The sequence below is a fragment of the Bactrocera latifrons genome, unplaced genomic scaffold (assembly GCF_001853355.1).
Source record: "Bactrocera latifrons isolate USDA-ARS-PBARC rearing strain unplaced genomic scaffold, ASM185335v1 scaffold_132, whole genome shotgun sequence".
NCBI lineage: Eukaryota > Metazoa > Arthropoda > Insecta > Diptera > Tephritidae > Bactrocera > Bactrocera latifrons.
This window is the reverse complement of record NW_017534764.1, coordinates 708657-726076: the sequence shown is the minus strand read 5'-3', so window position 1 is coordinate 726076 and position 17420 is coordinate 708657. Positions and strand designations below refer to the sequence as shown.

The following is a 17420-nucleotide window of genomic DNA, read 5'->3' as shown; positions in this document are numbered from 1 at the left end:
GGTGTCACCACTTCTTTGTAGAGATCTTTTAATTTTTTATACTATCACATCAATTAATATTAAGGTATAAGCCGGATTTTATCCATTAGACCTAAAAACACACTGTTATTGGAGAGCTCTGCTCTTTAAAATTGATATCATTTGGCATAATGTACTCATAAAAATATTTTCTCCGAATTTCAATAACAGATCTCACAGATTGACTGACAATTTTGCTGTGGGCGCTTGGGTCCACATATTCGTTTATTTTTGAAAGGCTATATGGAATAACTTATGCAATGTTTAATCCAATATCCTTATTGGGTTGTGTTCTACCTATATTCTGTACAGTTTACGACATTTACATGAAGTAAGCATGGTTGTAATACAAGATCAGAATAGTATAATGCAAAAAATTTGGTTAAAATTTGCCGAGTGTTTACCGAGATACACGATTTCATTTAACGGTGGCAGTGTCACGCCTATTGTCCCRTTTTCACACTGGCTCCTATGTGGCTCTTTCGTGTATCTCGGTTGTGAAATTTGAAATAAAAATGAAATTTTTTATTTATTTATGAGATGAATTATAATTCTAGGTAAAATTAAAATCTCAAAGCAAGTTGTATACCAATACAAATTGATCGATCAAAATGAAGCTCTTTCATAGAAACTTTGTAATCTGTGAAGGGTATTGCAGCTTTGGTCGTTTTCAATTTTTTTTTTAACTCCAACCTACTGATGTCCCTTTCTCCTGAGATACCTTGCACCAAATAATAGTTTTATATCTTAATTCGCGCCTTAGTTACTAGCACATTATAGAATTTTGAATAAGTGCGTTTKGTGTCGCAATAGGTCGTTTCGCTCATCTGCAGTGTCAATCGTCTCATACTTCAAAGAAACATCTGTACATGTACGGCCGGACAGGATTTCATCTCGTCTGGTTTCCTCAATTATTTAAATATGTGTATAATTCAGTAAGTTGGTGAACTAATAATTTTATAACAACATGTTGTAAATAAATGTAATATCTTATTTCTGGTTATAGAATAACATAGTTCCGTTATTAAATTTCTCGTTTCAGAGATATTTATACTTAGATCAAACTAATTAACTCAAACAAGATATARTATGTAAAAGGTGCATTCTAAAGTAAACTTTTTGAATCTAGCGCCCCATCCATATGTCGACTGGTGCGTTAGACTCTGCTATCTTTATCGATTGTCCAGTGAGAATTTCATAACATTTCATAGATTGGAAGTGAAGTTATTGCGTTTTAAGTGTCAGTTTGTTTGTGTAAGAAAAACTTTTGCCAAAAAAATAAAAAAAAATCGCRCATGAAGAAGTCTAAAGTGAAGACAATTCTGATTTGCTACCCAGCGCGCTACGACAATGTCAAGATTACCTTCGTATTACATTTCATAYGATGCCCTGCCACGCTTTTTCAAATTTAACTCGGACTTTAGTTCGCACTTGCCCATTCGACTTTCTTTTAGAGCCACAAGAAGGCTTACTGAAGTGATCTAATTATAAAAATACAGTCTGTAATTTTTAAATTTTGGTACTGTGGATGCCAAGTCCCCCATGAAATGCCAAGGCCATATGAAGGGCAAGTTTCTTCACCAACGTAAAGCTCAAAGTCATAAATAACTCCTGATGAGCCTGCGCGTCTGAACATTTGTATTGCCTCATTTGTGGGGCTTAGCGGGATTGTACTGCTTGAGGGATGATCTTCCTAAGATAAGGGATTAACCTGATAATTGAAACTATTTATTTATTGAAATTGGACAACTCTGAACTTACCTTTAAACGCTATTACCTGCTAATCAATGTTTTAATTTTAATTAATTTTAATGCGTTATCTGTGCAAAGTTTTGTTCAGATATCCTTATTAGGTCTTGTTTTGTATAATTTGTTGTATGGGAAGCAGTTGAAGTTGTAGTTGGATATAACCCATATTAAATTATGATATAAGAATGTCATAATAATATAATGGACGAAATTTTTTTCAAATTGATCGATCCTTTTATTACTTTTCACTTTTTTAACTAAAGATGTCTTGCTTCATTCTTCATTTTGGTACCTAATGTATGGGACTTATAATTTTTATAGTTTTTCGCTTAGCGACATTTTATGGGCGTGGTATTGATACGATTTTTTCCATAAGAAATATAAATTGGCTCTCAACAATTAACACAAGTTGTAGCTTGCACTGACGGATGGATATATAGTATATAGGATATATATAAATATAATATATATATATATAATATTTGAAATCAACAWCATTATTATGATATCTGTGTTTCTATGCGAATATATGCGCAAATGTTTGGCTTTACAATGGTGATATTTTTACGCCCGATGTGAAAAATCCAGCCTAAAAGTGATCCCGCTTAGAAATAATGGTATAAAAGCGGAAATTCTCTGAAATCTTTGGCTTGTGGTATGTATCCAGTTGCAAAGCATCAAATTTCCCGCTTGCTTGTATTTCGTAGTGGCCAAGTATGAGTCTCAAGGTCAGATTATTCGATGTAAGGARAAACTGGTTCTCATAAGAACGAAGCTGAGCTAGCTGAGATAAATTGTTTATATTAGTTCAAATGGATATATTATATGTATGTACATATATGTACATATATTAAAAAAATGTACATATATTACTGTGGCTTGCTTTTTCAAAAGGTTAACGTTTAATAATTAAAAAACAAAAATTCTCAAAAATCTATGCAATTAATTCCTTTTAAGGTTTTTGACCAAATTACATATGGGTTTTCAGTATTCTTTTGTTTAAYTATTATATAAGTAGCCTTCAAGTTTTTTTTTTTTTTTCAGAAAATTCTTTAACTACGTAGAGTCATAAAAATATATATGTGGTGGCATATACATATATATTATATGTATATATCTTTTATTAAAAGGTGTGGGTAAAGTCATGCACATTAAACTTATATACATATGTATATGCATACTCATGCTTTTGTAGGTAAAACGGAATCTTATCAAAGCAAAAAGCTAGTAGACAATAACAAAGTTTGTTGGCGTGAATATAGTATATCGCCAATCTTTAGATATAGATGGAGCCCTTTGATTCAATAAGCTTATAAAGCAGACACATGACTCAAATGTGGATACGCTCATTATAAACCTCCTCTCCTATGATAAGAGATTCAGTTGTTTTATCTATAAAGCGCATGCGCTACTATAGTATATGTTGAGTGATAATCTATAGGTTATCTTATAATGTTTTGAATTAATTTCAAAATTATTCGATTTCGGTTATTATTATTGTTTGTGCAATTATTATTGAAATATAAATATTAATGTTTTGAAATGTATTGCTGAACTTTTGATAAATATTGTAAGGCTATATCTTGCTGTGTTTGAAAACGGAAATCAAATTTCCAAAGTTAAATTTCGTTTTGAGTTCAAACTGTTTTAAATCTTGCATAACGAGGTAGAGTCAGAAACGGTGTAAGAGCACAGTTCACTGCTCTTTGTAATAGAGAGAATTCAATGTCATGGCAACGCTTTCTTAGGCCAGCGAAAATATTCAAATTGAGCGTTTCAAGTGGGGAGAATGCATAATCGACACAAATACACTTCAGAATCTATGTACGTGGTCATATACGTATAGAAAATACGTGTGATGTGTAGGGAAAATGCGTCTGAATATATAATATACGTATAGGGTCGACACTGTTGAAGAAAGTACTTTACTTGTAGAGGGTGGATATGCTAGTTTTAGTAAAATTTTCAGAAAAGTTTTCAATTGTTAAAGTCATGTATTACATGTGCTTTGGATAGATTTTTTTTAATCAATCAATCTACTTAAAAGTTTCCATAAAAGAGTGTTAGACAATTGTAGAGAAATAATTTGCATTGCAATGGTGTGAATAATTGTATTTGTGAGAAAATCAAATCTCCAAAGCACACGTGTACTCATACAATGTGAATAGAATACCTATGCTCTATGTGTGGGTGAGAGAACATCCTGTCTTGCGCTCAGAAATGTGTGTTTGACTATGTTCACATATTGCAACACGCACTGTTTGAATATTACGTATACATATACGAGCGGCACATATGCAATACGTGTGGTTTATTGGGAGCTCGCTCACGCTAGTGGAAGAATTGCTTGACTAGCGTTTGCCTTTGTTCGCACACCGAGTGCACCGGAGTGTTATATCTTAACGACAAAGCTGGCGCTGTTTTAAGGTATGCTCGCTAGTGGTGGCCTTGCGCATAGTGTATTGAGGCGCGAGCATTTAGAAGTGGTGCGGCGCTGCGCGGAGGAATGTCGCAGGCTAATAGTCATTTCGATTCAATTGTGTGTTGCGTGTGTTGACAAAAGAATCTCTGTTTTCAGTGTAGATTTGTACTCCGCATAGCACAGTACGAAAGATACGCTTGAAGCGGTACTTGTAACGTGTAGTATAGCACAATAATAGCAGCGTCGAAACCAATTGATACGTCGGAGATTTATCAATTAGATAAAAAAGTGTAAATTTTTCAATTGAAATCGACATTGCGTTGTATTATCTTAAAAGAGGGGAAACAGTTGGAATGATTGCGATCATTCACCAAAACTATTGAATTTCAAATAAAAAATGTGGTGTTAATAWAGTCGGTATTTTTGGTGAATAAAAAACATACCCAGTTCATAGAATTACCTAAATTTACAAAATATTTAAGCGTATAAAGTTAACGAATTTATTTATAAACATTGAACTAAACAAGTCGCTTTTTTCTTTCAACAATGTTACTTTGCCACCCAAATTGAAATCCACCTGCTCCATCTATACATATGTATATCTGTGCCGCAACAAATTGAAAATCATATGCATTCTCTATTAAATGAAACAATAACATCAACGGAAACCGCTCAACCTTCTGCAATCGGAGATCTGCGAAAATTTACAAAACTAAAAAACAATATAAATTTGTGATTGTTTTGATCATTAAATGAATTTTATTATCGGCACCGGTTACAAAAATAACTTATACGGCGGTCATAAATACTTCGACATATGTTCTACCAATACAACTAATATACCACAAATAAAAATAAATAAATTTGGAAACAAACAATAATAAAAATAAAAAAAACTTTGAATTGCTTGTGTAATTTGTTTCTCATGAATGGACTACTTCTTAATTGGAAACCATAAACTTACGCGTCGCGCTTGTTCATTTGTCATTTTATGGGCACTGGAATACCCCCAATAAAAATATTTGTTATACTCCGAAATAAAAACAACATCATCGACGTATGTGACAACTCACTGAAATCGATCATAAAATGACGTCAAATCTTAAATCACCGTTAACTATTTTTCAAATAAATGGCTTAAATCCAAATTAAATTAAATTATTAAATGAATTTGAAATACAAAAATTTTTTGACTTACCAAAATATAATAAAAATAATTAAAATTATGGAAACAATAATGTGAACATGCAATACATCAAAAAAATTTTAAAAATATTTAAAATGYTTGTACTAACCTTAACAATCACATTCTAACCCATGAGTCCTGCTGTAAACATTTACTCTTGCTTCACGTTCACCAACAAAAAATATTGCACACTCATATTCCTGGTGAATTATTGCACCACCGTCGCTAACGTGTTCTCTTTATAATTCTCTTCATTCACGTCAAATATTTACTCTCTGATTTAACGCATAACCACTCATCTGCATATATTATGTGTATTATTCTCTTTGACAACGATTGCCGGGTTGTGATATAACTTTTTTTTTATAAAATCACACAACCGATTAATGTAATTGATCTCGTAATTATTTATTGAATGTTAATACATTTTAATACATAAACTCCACGCTTGGAAAACTCGCGTTCGCGTTGTATAATTGTATCTGTTGTACCGCTAAAATACTCGTTACTGCTTTATTCGAATCGCGCTCAAAATAACCGTAAATATTCCACCACTCCCCCAAACCCCAACCATCCCGCTGGCGTGTGCTCTCTACGACCCCCACGATGTCTCGGCAGTCGGGTCGCACGCCGCTGCCGGGACTTGGTGGGGGCCACATCATCATGCTCCACATCCAACCGCTACTGCTTCGTCCACCGTCTCCGCTGTTTCGGTTATCAATCAACAACCCGCCGCAAATATTATCAATCCATTGCACCACCACCCGCATCACCACCACCATCCGCATCTGCAACATCACCATCACCATCTTCAACACACTGTGCCGACTGTGTCGGCAAATTCAACCTCACTCATACCGACGGCGGCTGTGCTTCCACAACAACAACAACAAACAACACCAACGTCACATTCCACGCCTACTAATGCGGTTATGTATGAAGAACCCTCTCCAGTGCCAATTGCTTCTGTGCAACAGCAACAACAACAGCAACATCTCCTGCCCACTCAACAGCATCAACAGCAGCTCGCAGCTACACCAGTTGGTGGTGCCCACAGTCCTTCCCAAACACCTTCAGGTGCCCAACCTCAAACACAGCAACATCTCACCTCTCCACACCACCAACAGCAACAACAACAACAACAGCAGCAAGCGAATAGTGTGCCTCCTGGTGCGTCTGCGAACCTCCAGCAACAACAACAACAACAACAACAAAACTCAGCAGTGGCGTCCGCCCAAACGCAGATTGTTGCGCCGTCAACGGCGAGTGTTTCCCCCTCCAGTGTTAGTTCCCAACCCCCAGGTAAGTAAATAAAAAAGCTTAGTTTAATTTAATGAGTTACACCCCTTTTCTAATTTCGTAAATTAATAATTTGTACAAAATTCTAATGATTGAAAAGTTTGCAGAATTCAGAATTCGAGACAACTATTTTATATTAGTTACACTTTTTCAACAGATTATCATAAAATTAATAATAAACATACAACAGTATAAAAAAATATTATATTTGATTAAATTTATTCAAGGTATAAAAATATTTTTTTATTGTTCGTTTGAAATATTATCACATTGAATAGTTTAACTACTCAAAAAATGAATTAAAACACATTACACTTGTTAAAATTCGAGATTATTTCATTCTTCTAATATTTCTCAGTCTTTCAGAATTATTGACAAAAAATAAACATGAAATATAATTCCGTCAGTTTTTTCTCTAAAGTTATTTGGCATTATCATTTTTTATTGGCATTTATATTTTTCAATCCAAATGTAAAGCTATTACCAATCTTTTTAATTAGTTGACTGTAAATTGACCAATCTCATTTAAAAAGATTATTTATATAATATTTGGAATATATTTTTCTGAAACGATTATATACAATTTTATATAAAGATTTATTCAAAATTTTATTTAAGCAATTATCTGAGTACATGTGAATTAATTTTTTGTCAATTTCTTAATTTCAGACATGTCATTGTTAGCACCTCTGCACATACCCGCGATCCGACCTGGTTTTGAAGCTGACGCGACGGCAGCAGTTAAAAGACATCCTCATCCTTGGGCTTACGATGGTGATGGCTTCAGTTCACAATATCACGCATCACAATACTTTCTAGATCGAGACCGAAAGCCGGTTTTTTATGGTTACCCCGAGACGCAATATCAGGTTAAATAATGGTTAAATAATATTTTATATAAATGTTTTATTAGCAGCAAGGACCTAAGAAGGAATTTGTTTAATCTTTCGATTATACTTTTTATACGATTGTAGCCGTATTGGAATTATCGGGAACAACCTACACCCGCTGCAGCGGCCTACATGAGCGCTAGTGATGAACGGCATGCTGTCGCAGCTGCTGCCCGCCAATCCGTCGAGGGCACTTCGCAGTCTAGTTATGAAACGCCAACGTATTCTTCGCCAAGCGGGCTGCGTGGGTACCCAAGTGAAGCTTATTCAAGTTCAGGTAAAATATTATAAAACTTGGTTTTTTATTCATATTAAATTTTTCATAAAGCTAATGACTTACATATACAATGTATTTTTACATATAATTGAAAATTATACGGCTAGTACAAAATCTTTATAATCGGAGGTAGGAATCGTTTATTCTCTTACCGAACAGTTAATATAGTTTCAATATTTTACCATATTACAGATTAACCGAAATTATTAGAATTCAAATTCACTATATAAATATAACAWTTTGAAGTCCATTCGCACGATTACTATTGTAAATAAACCCGTAGCAACTTTTACACTTAGATCGTACATGTTAATCAATCATTCTCACTGTGATGATTTTTAAAATGAATAAACATATATATTATATAAAATACTTCAATTATGAAAATGTATTATGTGTATGTATGTTTTTTATTCATGATCATTATGATTTCATTTTAAGGTGGTACAGCTGGAATTTCTGTTGGTACGGTTGGGCCTTGTACTCCCACCAATGCCCTACATGAATGGACTGGACAAGCTTCGGTGCGGAAAAAGCGTAAGCCCTACTCCAAATTTCAAACTCTTGAATTGGAGAAGGAGTTCCTTTACAACGCTTACGTCTCCAAACAAAAACGTTGGGAGCTAGCAAGAAACTTAAATCTTACTGAACGGCAGGTAAGCGCTGCAATTATAATTTAATTACCAATATTACCTTATTTTCTTTATTTTCGTTTTTCAGGTAAAAATTTGGTTTCAAAATCGTCGTATGAAAAATAAAAAGAATTCACAACGTCAAGCCTCCCAACAGAATAACAATAACAGCGCCAATAGTAATCATAACCATGCGCAAGCGACGCAACAGCATCACAATACTCATCATATGAATTTGGGTTTGAGCATGGGGCATCATACGGCTAAAATGCATCAGTGACCTTTGGACAACAGCAGTGCCAGCGCCATGGGCTTCCCCACCTACTAGCATTTGGTGAACATAAAAACCGAAATGCAGCCAGAATTTCTGTAAATGACAATTTCAACCTACATATTCATATACATCAAAATATTGCCGTAAATATATAACTTCAATATATTAGTAGAAAGTTGCTTACTATCTACACATTTATACTTATAGATAATTAAAGTTCAGAAATCTTATTATGGATCAACAGTAATCAAAGAATTACCTGTTTAAACCTTAATTGCAAAGAAATKATTGTAATTAAAGATCTTATTTGTGTTCATATTATTTTATATTTTTCTATTTAACATTACGCAATGTTGGCTTAAATTTCTGTGTATTCAAACCTTTTTCCCAGTGTAATTTCTGATAAGGGAGTGTTGCAATCCATTGTTTATTATTTGAAGTTTTAAATAACTTTTGCTTRGTTTAAACAGAATAAATTTCATTATTTTGATCACTAAGATGTTTTTACGTTCAAGTACAAGATATTAGAGATAGTAAGAATACAATATTGGTAAATAATGGTAAGCAAGCCCAGTAATTTGAATAATTTACAATATCATAAGCAATAAATTGTTTGCAGGTTGTTAGGCTGATGTTCACTTATTGCATGCAAATATTAAAGTATGCAATTTATAAAGACATKATAGAGGCACTGCTACAGTCAAAGTAACGTTTGAGGTAGACTATAAATACTAATAAATATCTTAAATATATTTAACTTAAACTACATTTAAAATAATAATTAAGTAATTTATATGTAATGTGGAAGTGTAGTGGAATAGTTGGCTCTTAAAAAGGATGTATAAAAGATTTGTCAAATTCTCATAAAAACCTATTTAATATATGTATCTTAACAAATATATGATTAAACAACAATTAAATTTTAAGAGTATAAAAAAGGATTAAACTTATTAGTGAAAGCACGTATTGAGAAAAATCATTTAATATTTATGAGAGTCAAAAATTACAATGTTAAACAAAAATAAGCATTATCTAAGTGTGTTATCTCGTAAAGTTACAATATAATGCGCACATAAACACTCACGTAATATTTGCACATATGCAAAGGGACACTTCTATAATAATGACTGCATACGATTGTAGTCATCCATGTAGGCAAACATACGTACATACATGTATAACTCATTAATCCACTATATTATATAACGTAAATGAGAAATAGAATAAAAATATTTCATTATCAAAACAGCTTGTACTTCTAAATGTATTTGCAATGAACGTGTCATATATTGTCGCTGTGCAACTACTTGGTGTAATTTGTATTTGTCGTCTTTGTATTGTATTTTAATTAATTATTGTAAATACATAAATTTTGAATATATGCATATTAACAATATTGGAAATCCAAAAATTGAAACAAAAATAGTACCAATTAATTTTCATTTACTCTAAATAAAATGCAGGAAAAATGTGACTACTGAAAAGTTTGCTTATAATTTAGATAATGAAAGCAATTTGCACACCTTCAGAGTAGAAGCGAATTTTTAGGGGAAGATTTTCTATCTTTAAATATTTGACATTAAAAATATGGTAAACTAATCACTGAACTGGAACAATTATTCACTTTTGGATCTCGCATAGTCAATCATATCTAAAGAGCTCCATTTCCATAATATTTGCTAATTGGATTATTTTGATGAATAGTAAATTATTTGTACCACTTCTTTCGTTGGCATAATATGGATTTGCAAATATTTGAAGCTAAAAAAGAAATACAAGCTTGAAGACGACGCGAATATTTTATGTAATTCCAGAAAAAGTTAAGAAGACTAAAGTAATATAAAATTAGTATATTGTAAGATGTATGTGTGTTTGTCTATTAGAAATTAAARAAAAATCATATCTAGTGATTTATAACTAGCTATGTTAACTACATAAAGTTTGCAAGCAAAATATTTATACAAGTATTATATGTACAGATATATAATAATTATACATATTTCAGGCAACTTTATAAAGATACAAACAATTATTCATCGTTGATCGGCAATATTACTTGCATAGATCTAAATTCAATTAAATTCGGTTTTTGTTACTGTTGTTGGCTTTTACTTAATTAGTTGCAAATTGTTCATATAATTGGAAAAAGTATCTTGCTATAGAGTGATTAATATACATTCATATGTAGCACAACATATATCGTATATACCAAAAGCTAATATACTTATTAATAATGCATCTAAATTTTTGTATTTCTTCATGTTTAAGTTAGACATTTATATGATTCATTTTATGTTAATATTTATGTTATTCAGCGTATTAAATTGCAACATGTGTAGTTTTTTATAGCGAATTTAGTAGTTACATGGGTTCAGTTGCGTCTCTATGATACACGATATACTGTACTACATTTTTTCTAAGACAAAGTTATTGTGAAAAATCATGATAAAATAGTAATAAATAACAGTGATTTAATTAAAAAATTGGCTATCCTTTATTATTTCACTTATAAACGTTAGTAGTAGTGTTTTATTTCCAAAGAACTAATTTTGAAAATAATATTGTAATTAAGTTTTCTTCATTTTGCTATATTTTTATTTAGTTTGTCTTCAACCAACAGGTTAAAAACTACACACGAAAGCAACGGTTTGCGTAAAAAAACTTTTTTGGTAAGTAACAATGTCAAAATATCTTCAAAAATAAACTGAAATATAATTTATAAATTGAAAAATGGTCTACTCAATCAAAAGCCACTATGTTATGTAGTTATAAATGCAATGCAACCTCTCGTTATCGAATTTATGCACGTACATATAAAATATAATACACTTGTACAAAAGCAAATTAAATTATAATCCAGCATTTCAACAGCATTGGTGCAAAATGTAATAAAATTAAATAAGTAATAGGCATTAACCAGCGGTTATATGACAGTTACATAAAACTTACATTCAAAACATATATTGAATGTAGCAATGTGCAATAGTACATTGTGCAGAGGATCTAGAAAACGAAGTAACTGCATACATCACAATATAAGGCAAGTTTAGAATAATATACGTATAAAAAATAACATAGAARTTTATCTAAATAAATTTAAAAATTACTGTTGCAATTCAAATATATTTATATCAAGTTTACTGACGAATAATGGTGTATTATATTTCCTTAATTTGTATTTTGACTCAATGGCATTAATATTTAGATTTAATAAAAWATTAACTGTATTTTTTTTAGTTACTAGTTGCCTTACAAATACATTTTTTTTTTTGGTGTTAATTTTCCGAAGTCTATGGTGAAATCCTGTTTGGGCATTTAAACGAGATGACCTCTCCATTTCTCTGCGATTACTAGCTAGTAGAGCTTTGAGTACTTTAAGGGTTGAAGAATTTGACTTTAAAAACTTTAGATTTTATGCGTAGTCAGAGACTTTTAGTTTTCTAATTTAACAATTTTAATATAGATGTAATAATGTCTAAAGATATTTACTGGTATGATTTGAAATCCAGTTTCACTTGCAGTGTTAAAGTGCATAATGCGTGCTTGTTGGATGCAACAAGATATGGACCGAACCTCAGGCAATCGCAAGCTTTGTGCTGGTCGCTAACTCTGTAATTAAAATATTATATATACTACTCAAAATAATTGAATCAAACGTTTGGAAGTGAATTAACCCAATCTGAATTGTACACTATGTATAAGATGTTTCCGGTTATGCGATTTTAAACTTAGCGTGCTTGAATAAAATTAGTATTGCTACTTCCCCAACATGTATCTTTGGATGAGGTCTGGTTCTAATGGGAGATGCAACCTCTTCTTATTAGAATACAAAATCGCATACCCTAATTTATTGACAAAGCTAAATCTTCCACCCATTGTATTAATTTAAATAATCATAAATGAATTCCTTTCCAGATGATCTATAAAAACTAGAAGCTCTCACACCTTTCACAAATACAAAAAATTCTTGACAAGAACTTTGATCATTCGGTTTATGTAGTAGCTATATGTACGCTATAGCGAGTCGATTTTTTGGGCGGAAATTGCATCATTTCCGCAAACAAAAACCTATGTAAAATTCTGCGAAGATATTTCCGATCATTCCTTTTGGTAGCTTTATGCTATGGAGATTCGATCAGATTAATTTCTTCGGAGATTTTATCATTGCTATAGGCAATCATTTATGTAAAATTTTTTAAAGATATATCCTCAAATGAAAAAGTTTCCACACAAGAACTTGATTCCGATGATTCAATTTGTATGACAGCTATATGCTATAGTGATCTGATATCGGTCGATCCGAAGTATGAGCAGCTTGTTGATGCGAAAAGGACGGGGGAACGTGACCTTTAGAACGTTACATCATGTAAAATATAATATAGTATACCCTGTTCACGGTATAATTAAATTTGTTTATTGTGGTACTACTTACATATACTACATATACGAGTAATAATGAAACAAATTGATCTCTGAATGTTGTTTATCCGTTTATTCAAGTCAAGTGGTCAAGAGGTTTAAAATTAAATGCAACAAGTAATCACTGCGTGGAAGGTTGAAAATATTTATTTTATTTTGGAAAACATTAACAAAAAAATTAATACATAATTTTTTAAAAATATTTACTATAGGTATGTCTCCAATTTATATAACATTTATATTTCTCATATTATATATATATTTTTACTTTTGAGTTTGGTACATAGGATAATAATAACCAAAAGTGTCAAAATCATTTAATCTAACCGTAGAGACAACAAAACAAAAAAACAACAAAAAAAAAACGTTAACTTCGGCTGCACCGAACCCTTCACAGGTGCACTTCCTTTAGTAACTATGTGTTCAGTTTATATGTTTATATGGAAGGTCTATATGTCTATAGTAAATCGATCTRAACAATTTTTTCGGAGTAATCCMTGTCAAATTTCGTGAAGATACCACCTGTCAAGTTTGGTGCCTTAGAGAATAATCTATACCAAATTGCGTGAATATATCTTGTCAAATGTGACATTTTTCCATACATGAACTTGATTCCGATCGTTTGTATGTTAAAGTGGTCCTATACTAAGAACTTCAACGAAGAGAAGAAGATTTAAAATTGGATTTTTGACAGACATTAATAAAAAAAAAAAAATTAAATTTCAGTGAAAATTTCACTACATTTTTTTGTAATCGAAGAATAAACTTTCGTCCAAGTCTTTAAGAATTGTATCTCACCTGCGTAAAATTTCATGAAGATCGGTATTTCTCATTGTTAATGTTTCAATAATTCACYGCTTTTTCATATTTTCATTTCCATTTGATTCTTTTACTTTCCGGTACATAAATCAAGAAGCAATTAATATAACGAGATAAAACTTTGCTCGAATAATGTATTTACTGTAATCCRTCGCATGAAAAAAAATTGTTYAAATTCAATAAAAACTGTTCTAGCCACTAGGTACCGAATATGTGAACCCCAGTATCTATAGTTGACTTTTGATGGAAAATATCGATCAATGAACCTTATACCCATTTATCGGCCAATGTTTGAGTTATCTCAATAAATAGAGAACGTGTTTTACTCATAACAGAGTATCTTTGTGTTTAAATTAGATAAATTTGAGCGAAAACTTGACCTAGTATAGTAGTTTTTTTAGTATATGGCATGTTAATAGTATGTGGTATTGGTAAAAATGGGTAAAATCGGGTCGATACTACCTCTACTTCCATATATTACATATAGTGATTTTCGTTTTTCTAACAAACCATCTGTGTATGTCAGGGTATGAGTTATATGTAGTATATGTATGTATATATAAAACTGTTTAGATTTCGATCTGTTGTTTGACATTTAACAGTTTAAGGTATTTCCCCTTTGACCTTTGCAAGTTGTAAGAGTATAAAATGCTCGGTTGCAACCGAACTTATGCTTCCTTACTTGTTAAAATGGATGAAATATTTTTATGAATTATCAAATCTCATATTACATATAATGAATTTCGTTATTCTAGTAAAATGATAAAAATAATAGTTTTGTTTGAACATTTTTTGATAAGTACAAGAAGTCGAGAAAAAAACTTATCTTGCAATAAATAAACGCGTGGTATAGAAAACAGATGGAATCAATATTTCACTGCTTCGACGTGTATAGGTAAGACAAGACACCAATGCAAAAAAACGCAGGGCTGAGTTCGGGTGTAACCGATTACTTTTCAACCTTAAGGTGCAAATCATCAACCATATATGTATGTATATATACTCATAGACTGACMGCTAAAGTTGGCTTAAGGTAAGRATTATATTACTGCAAATAAATGTATATCATCATATATAGCAAAGTCAAGCGGGAATACGAAAATCCTRATATTGGTTGTATGTGGGCTAGGTCCAGTTTTCGCCTAATTTTACACTGTTATAAGTAAAACACGCTCTCTCAATTTTAGTAAGATAAYTAACATGTTGGCCGATATACATGTATGCGGTATAAAGTCACCCAGAACTTCAAAGATATTTGTAAATGTGTACTAGGTATGTGGGGGATAAAAAGAAGTATTGATCCGATTAAACCCAGTTTGGCACATTGACATACTTATATCAGGAAAGAATTTTCTGTAAATTTCAATTATACTATATACATATATCATATATTGAACGATGTTTTCGACATTGAAATGTCAAAATAATTGCGGCTACTGAATTTCATTGAAATCGGTAGAGAAAGTCCCGAGGTGTATTTCTACTGCAATATTCTGTACCAATATCTTAAAATAGTTATAAGCGTTTTCGGTTAATGGCGTTTTGAGGACGTGGGCCRCTAGATTACGCCCATCTAAGAACTCGTCCTTACTTCTTTGCCAACGAACTTAAATATATGTAATAACAAGTTTCGTTTCGATATCACAACTTTTATTCAAGTTACAGCTTGCATGGACCGACGGACTGTGGAATGGACAGACATCCACACAGATTTCAACTCTTCTCGTCATCTTGTTTATTTATATACRTATGTACAACACTATGGTGTGTTTATCTCGATTAGTTTTAGGTGATACAAAAAACTTTTAGATAAACAAAACCGTTATACCTTTTAGCAACATGTTGCAAGAGTTTAAAAAAACATGCGCAATATGTGAGTATAATGAATCATCTCCTTCTGCGTCAAGTTAATTTGTTYACTTTTTACTTTTCTCTTCTTTTACTTGTTTCTTATATGTTGGAAATAAGTTTTGTTATGTATACACGTATGTATTATATACGAATACCTACATATGGAGATATGTGTACCAAAATTTATACTTATGAGATAAATCGCTTTAAATGTATTTATAATCTCATTCGCTAATCCGATTTGCTTACACATTTTTTGTTGCAAGTGCTATGTGTTCCAGAAGAAATAAACTAAACACAAGTGRCACCGCAAATAGTAGTAAATGGTGGTGCGTTTTTACGACGATATGAGTGGACACGTAGTGCACAGTATACTACATATAGTACAGCACATTGAAATGTATGGGGTATATATTCTAACTAATAACATTTGTAATTTATATAGTGATAATTTTGATAAAAATTAACTATCTTAAATTCAGACTGTAGAAGCTAGTGACGAAATAGTGAATGGGTTACAATACAAAGTACATATCAATTTGTATTATAGGGCATACACATACATACACAACTTACTTCGATATTTCATTTTGATTTAATTAAAATCATTGTGAAATGTGATATATACATATATGAATTAACCAGAGGATGGAATTAAGTGTATTAGGATTATGAGGATTGCACTACGTTTAGACCAATCCATTCATCGTGAATGTATTAAAATTAAATTTTCAATAAAACTTTTAAGAAAACTTGTCCACATAATTTCATTACAAAAATTACACATTCTGACTAACTTTTACAGCCTAAAATCAAATAGATGCAACCCATTTTTTACATATATGCGTACATGTGTACAGGGCCGGCCTGAGATAATTTACCGCCATAGGCAAAAGGCAATTCTTCGTACTTCCCAAGGCTATTTTGCCTTCAGAATAAGATATATAATTTTTGAAAAATATTCAGTTGGTTGGAAAATATACTAAGTTGGTGGAATAAACTGGTTATTTTCTTCAAGTTAAAGGTACTATCAAAAATACAACTTTCCACTTTTCCACACTACGTTCGATTGCTTACCAGAAGAGATTCGGAAGTCAAAGAAAATAATATTTCTTTGCTGTGCATCTAGATCATTTTATGGCATTTAGGATTTCAACAAAATATCGGCTGAATAGCCCCCACAGCTGTGTTTGCATAAACCACCAATTTCCGTTTATGGCTTTTTTCAAGACGATTGTTGCTGGTTGATGGCGTAACCCTTTGCTTAATATATTTCCAGAGAAAAAAGTATGCGGCGCACGGTCTTGTTGGAAATAGAGATTGTCCACATGTATTTCATCAAATTCTTACCTGATTTGAAAAGAAATACCACAATCCACAATAAACGGTCAATTTTTGGGCACGCCATTGTGTTTCCTGAATCACACGAAGATTGACGAAAATATTAAATTATGAGACTCATCTAAAAAGATGATTTTTCGATGAAAAGAGTTATTGTGCCTACACAATTACATTTGGACACAAAGCCAAATCCAGCCTCAAATTTCACCATATATCATCGGAGAGAGTTCTGTGCAGAACGAC

At 31.8% G+C, this 17420-nt stretch overlaps 1 protein-coding gene across 1 annotated transcript; it reads left to right on the top strand.

The window, feature by feature from the left end:
• Window positions 1-6226: 6226 nt before the first annotated feature.
• Window positions 6227-10567, top strand: LOC108965040 (homeobox protein abdominal-B). The gene is made up of 6 exons (XM_018927198.1): window positions 6227-6677; window positions 7344-7543; window positions 7649-7841; window positions 8283-8497; window positions 8562-8890; window positions 8955-10567. Exons 1-5 carry the CDS (start codon window positions 6308-6310, stop codon window positions 8751-8753), a joined length of 1170 nt encoding a protein of 389 aa, XP_018782743.1. The 5' UTR covers window positions 6227-6307; the 3' UTR covers window positions 8754-8890; window positions 8955-10567.
• Window positions 10568-17420: the final 6853 nt, after the last annotated feature.

Excerpts from the sequence above, each read along its gene's own strand:
- LOC108965040 (XM_018927198.1), top strand. The coding sequence starts at position 6,308 with ATGTATGAAGAACCCTCTCCAGTGCCAATTGCTTCTGTGCAACAGCAA. Across the intron at positions 6,678-7,343 it reads TGTTAGTTCCCAACCCCCAG|ACATGTCATTGTTAGCACCT; the intron begins GTAAGTAAATAA and ends TCTTAATTTCAG. Across the intron at positions 7,544-7,648 it reads ACCCCGAGACGCAATATCAG|CCGTATTGGAATTATCGGGA; the intron begins GTTAAATAATGG and ends ATACGATTGTAG.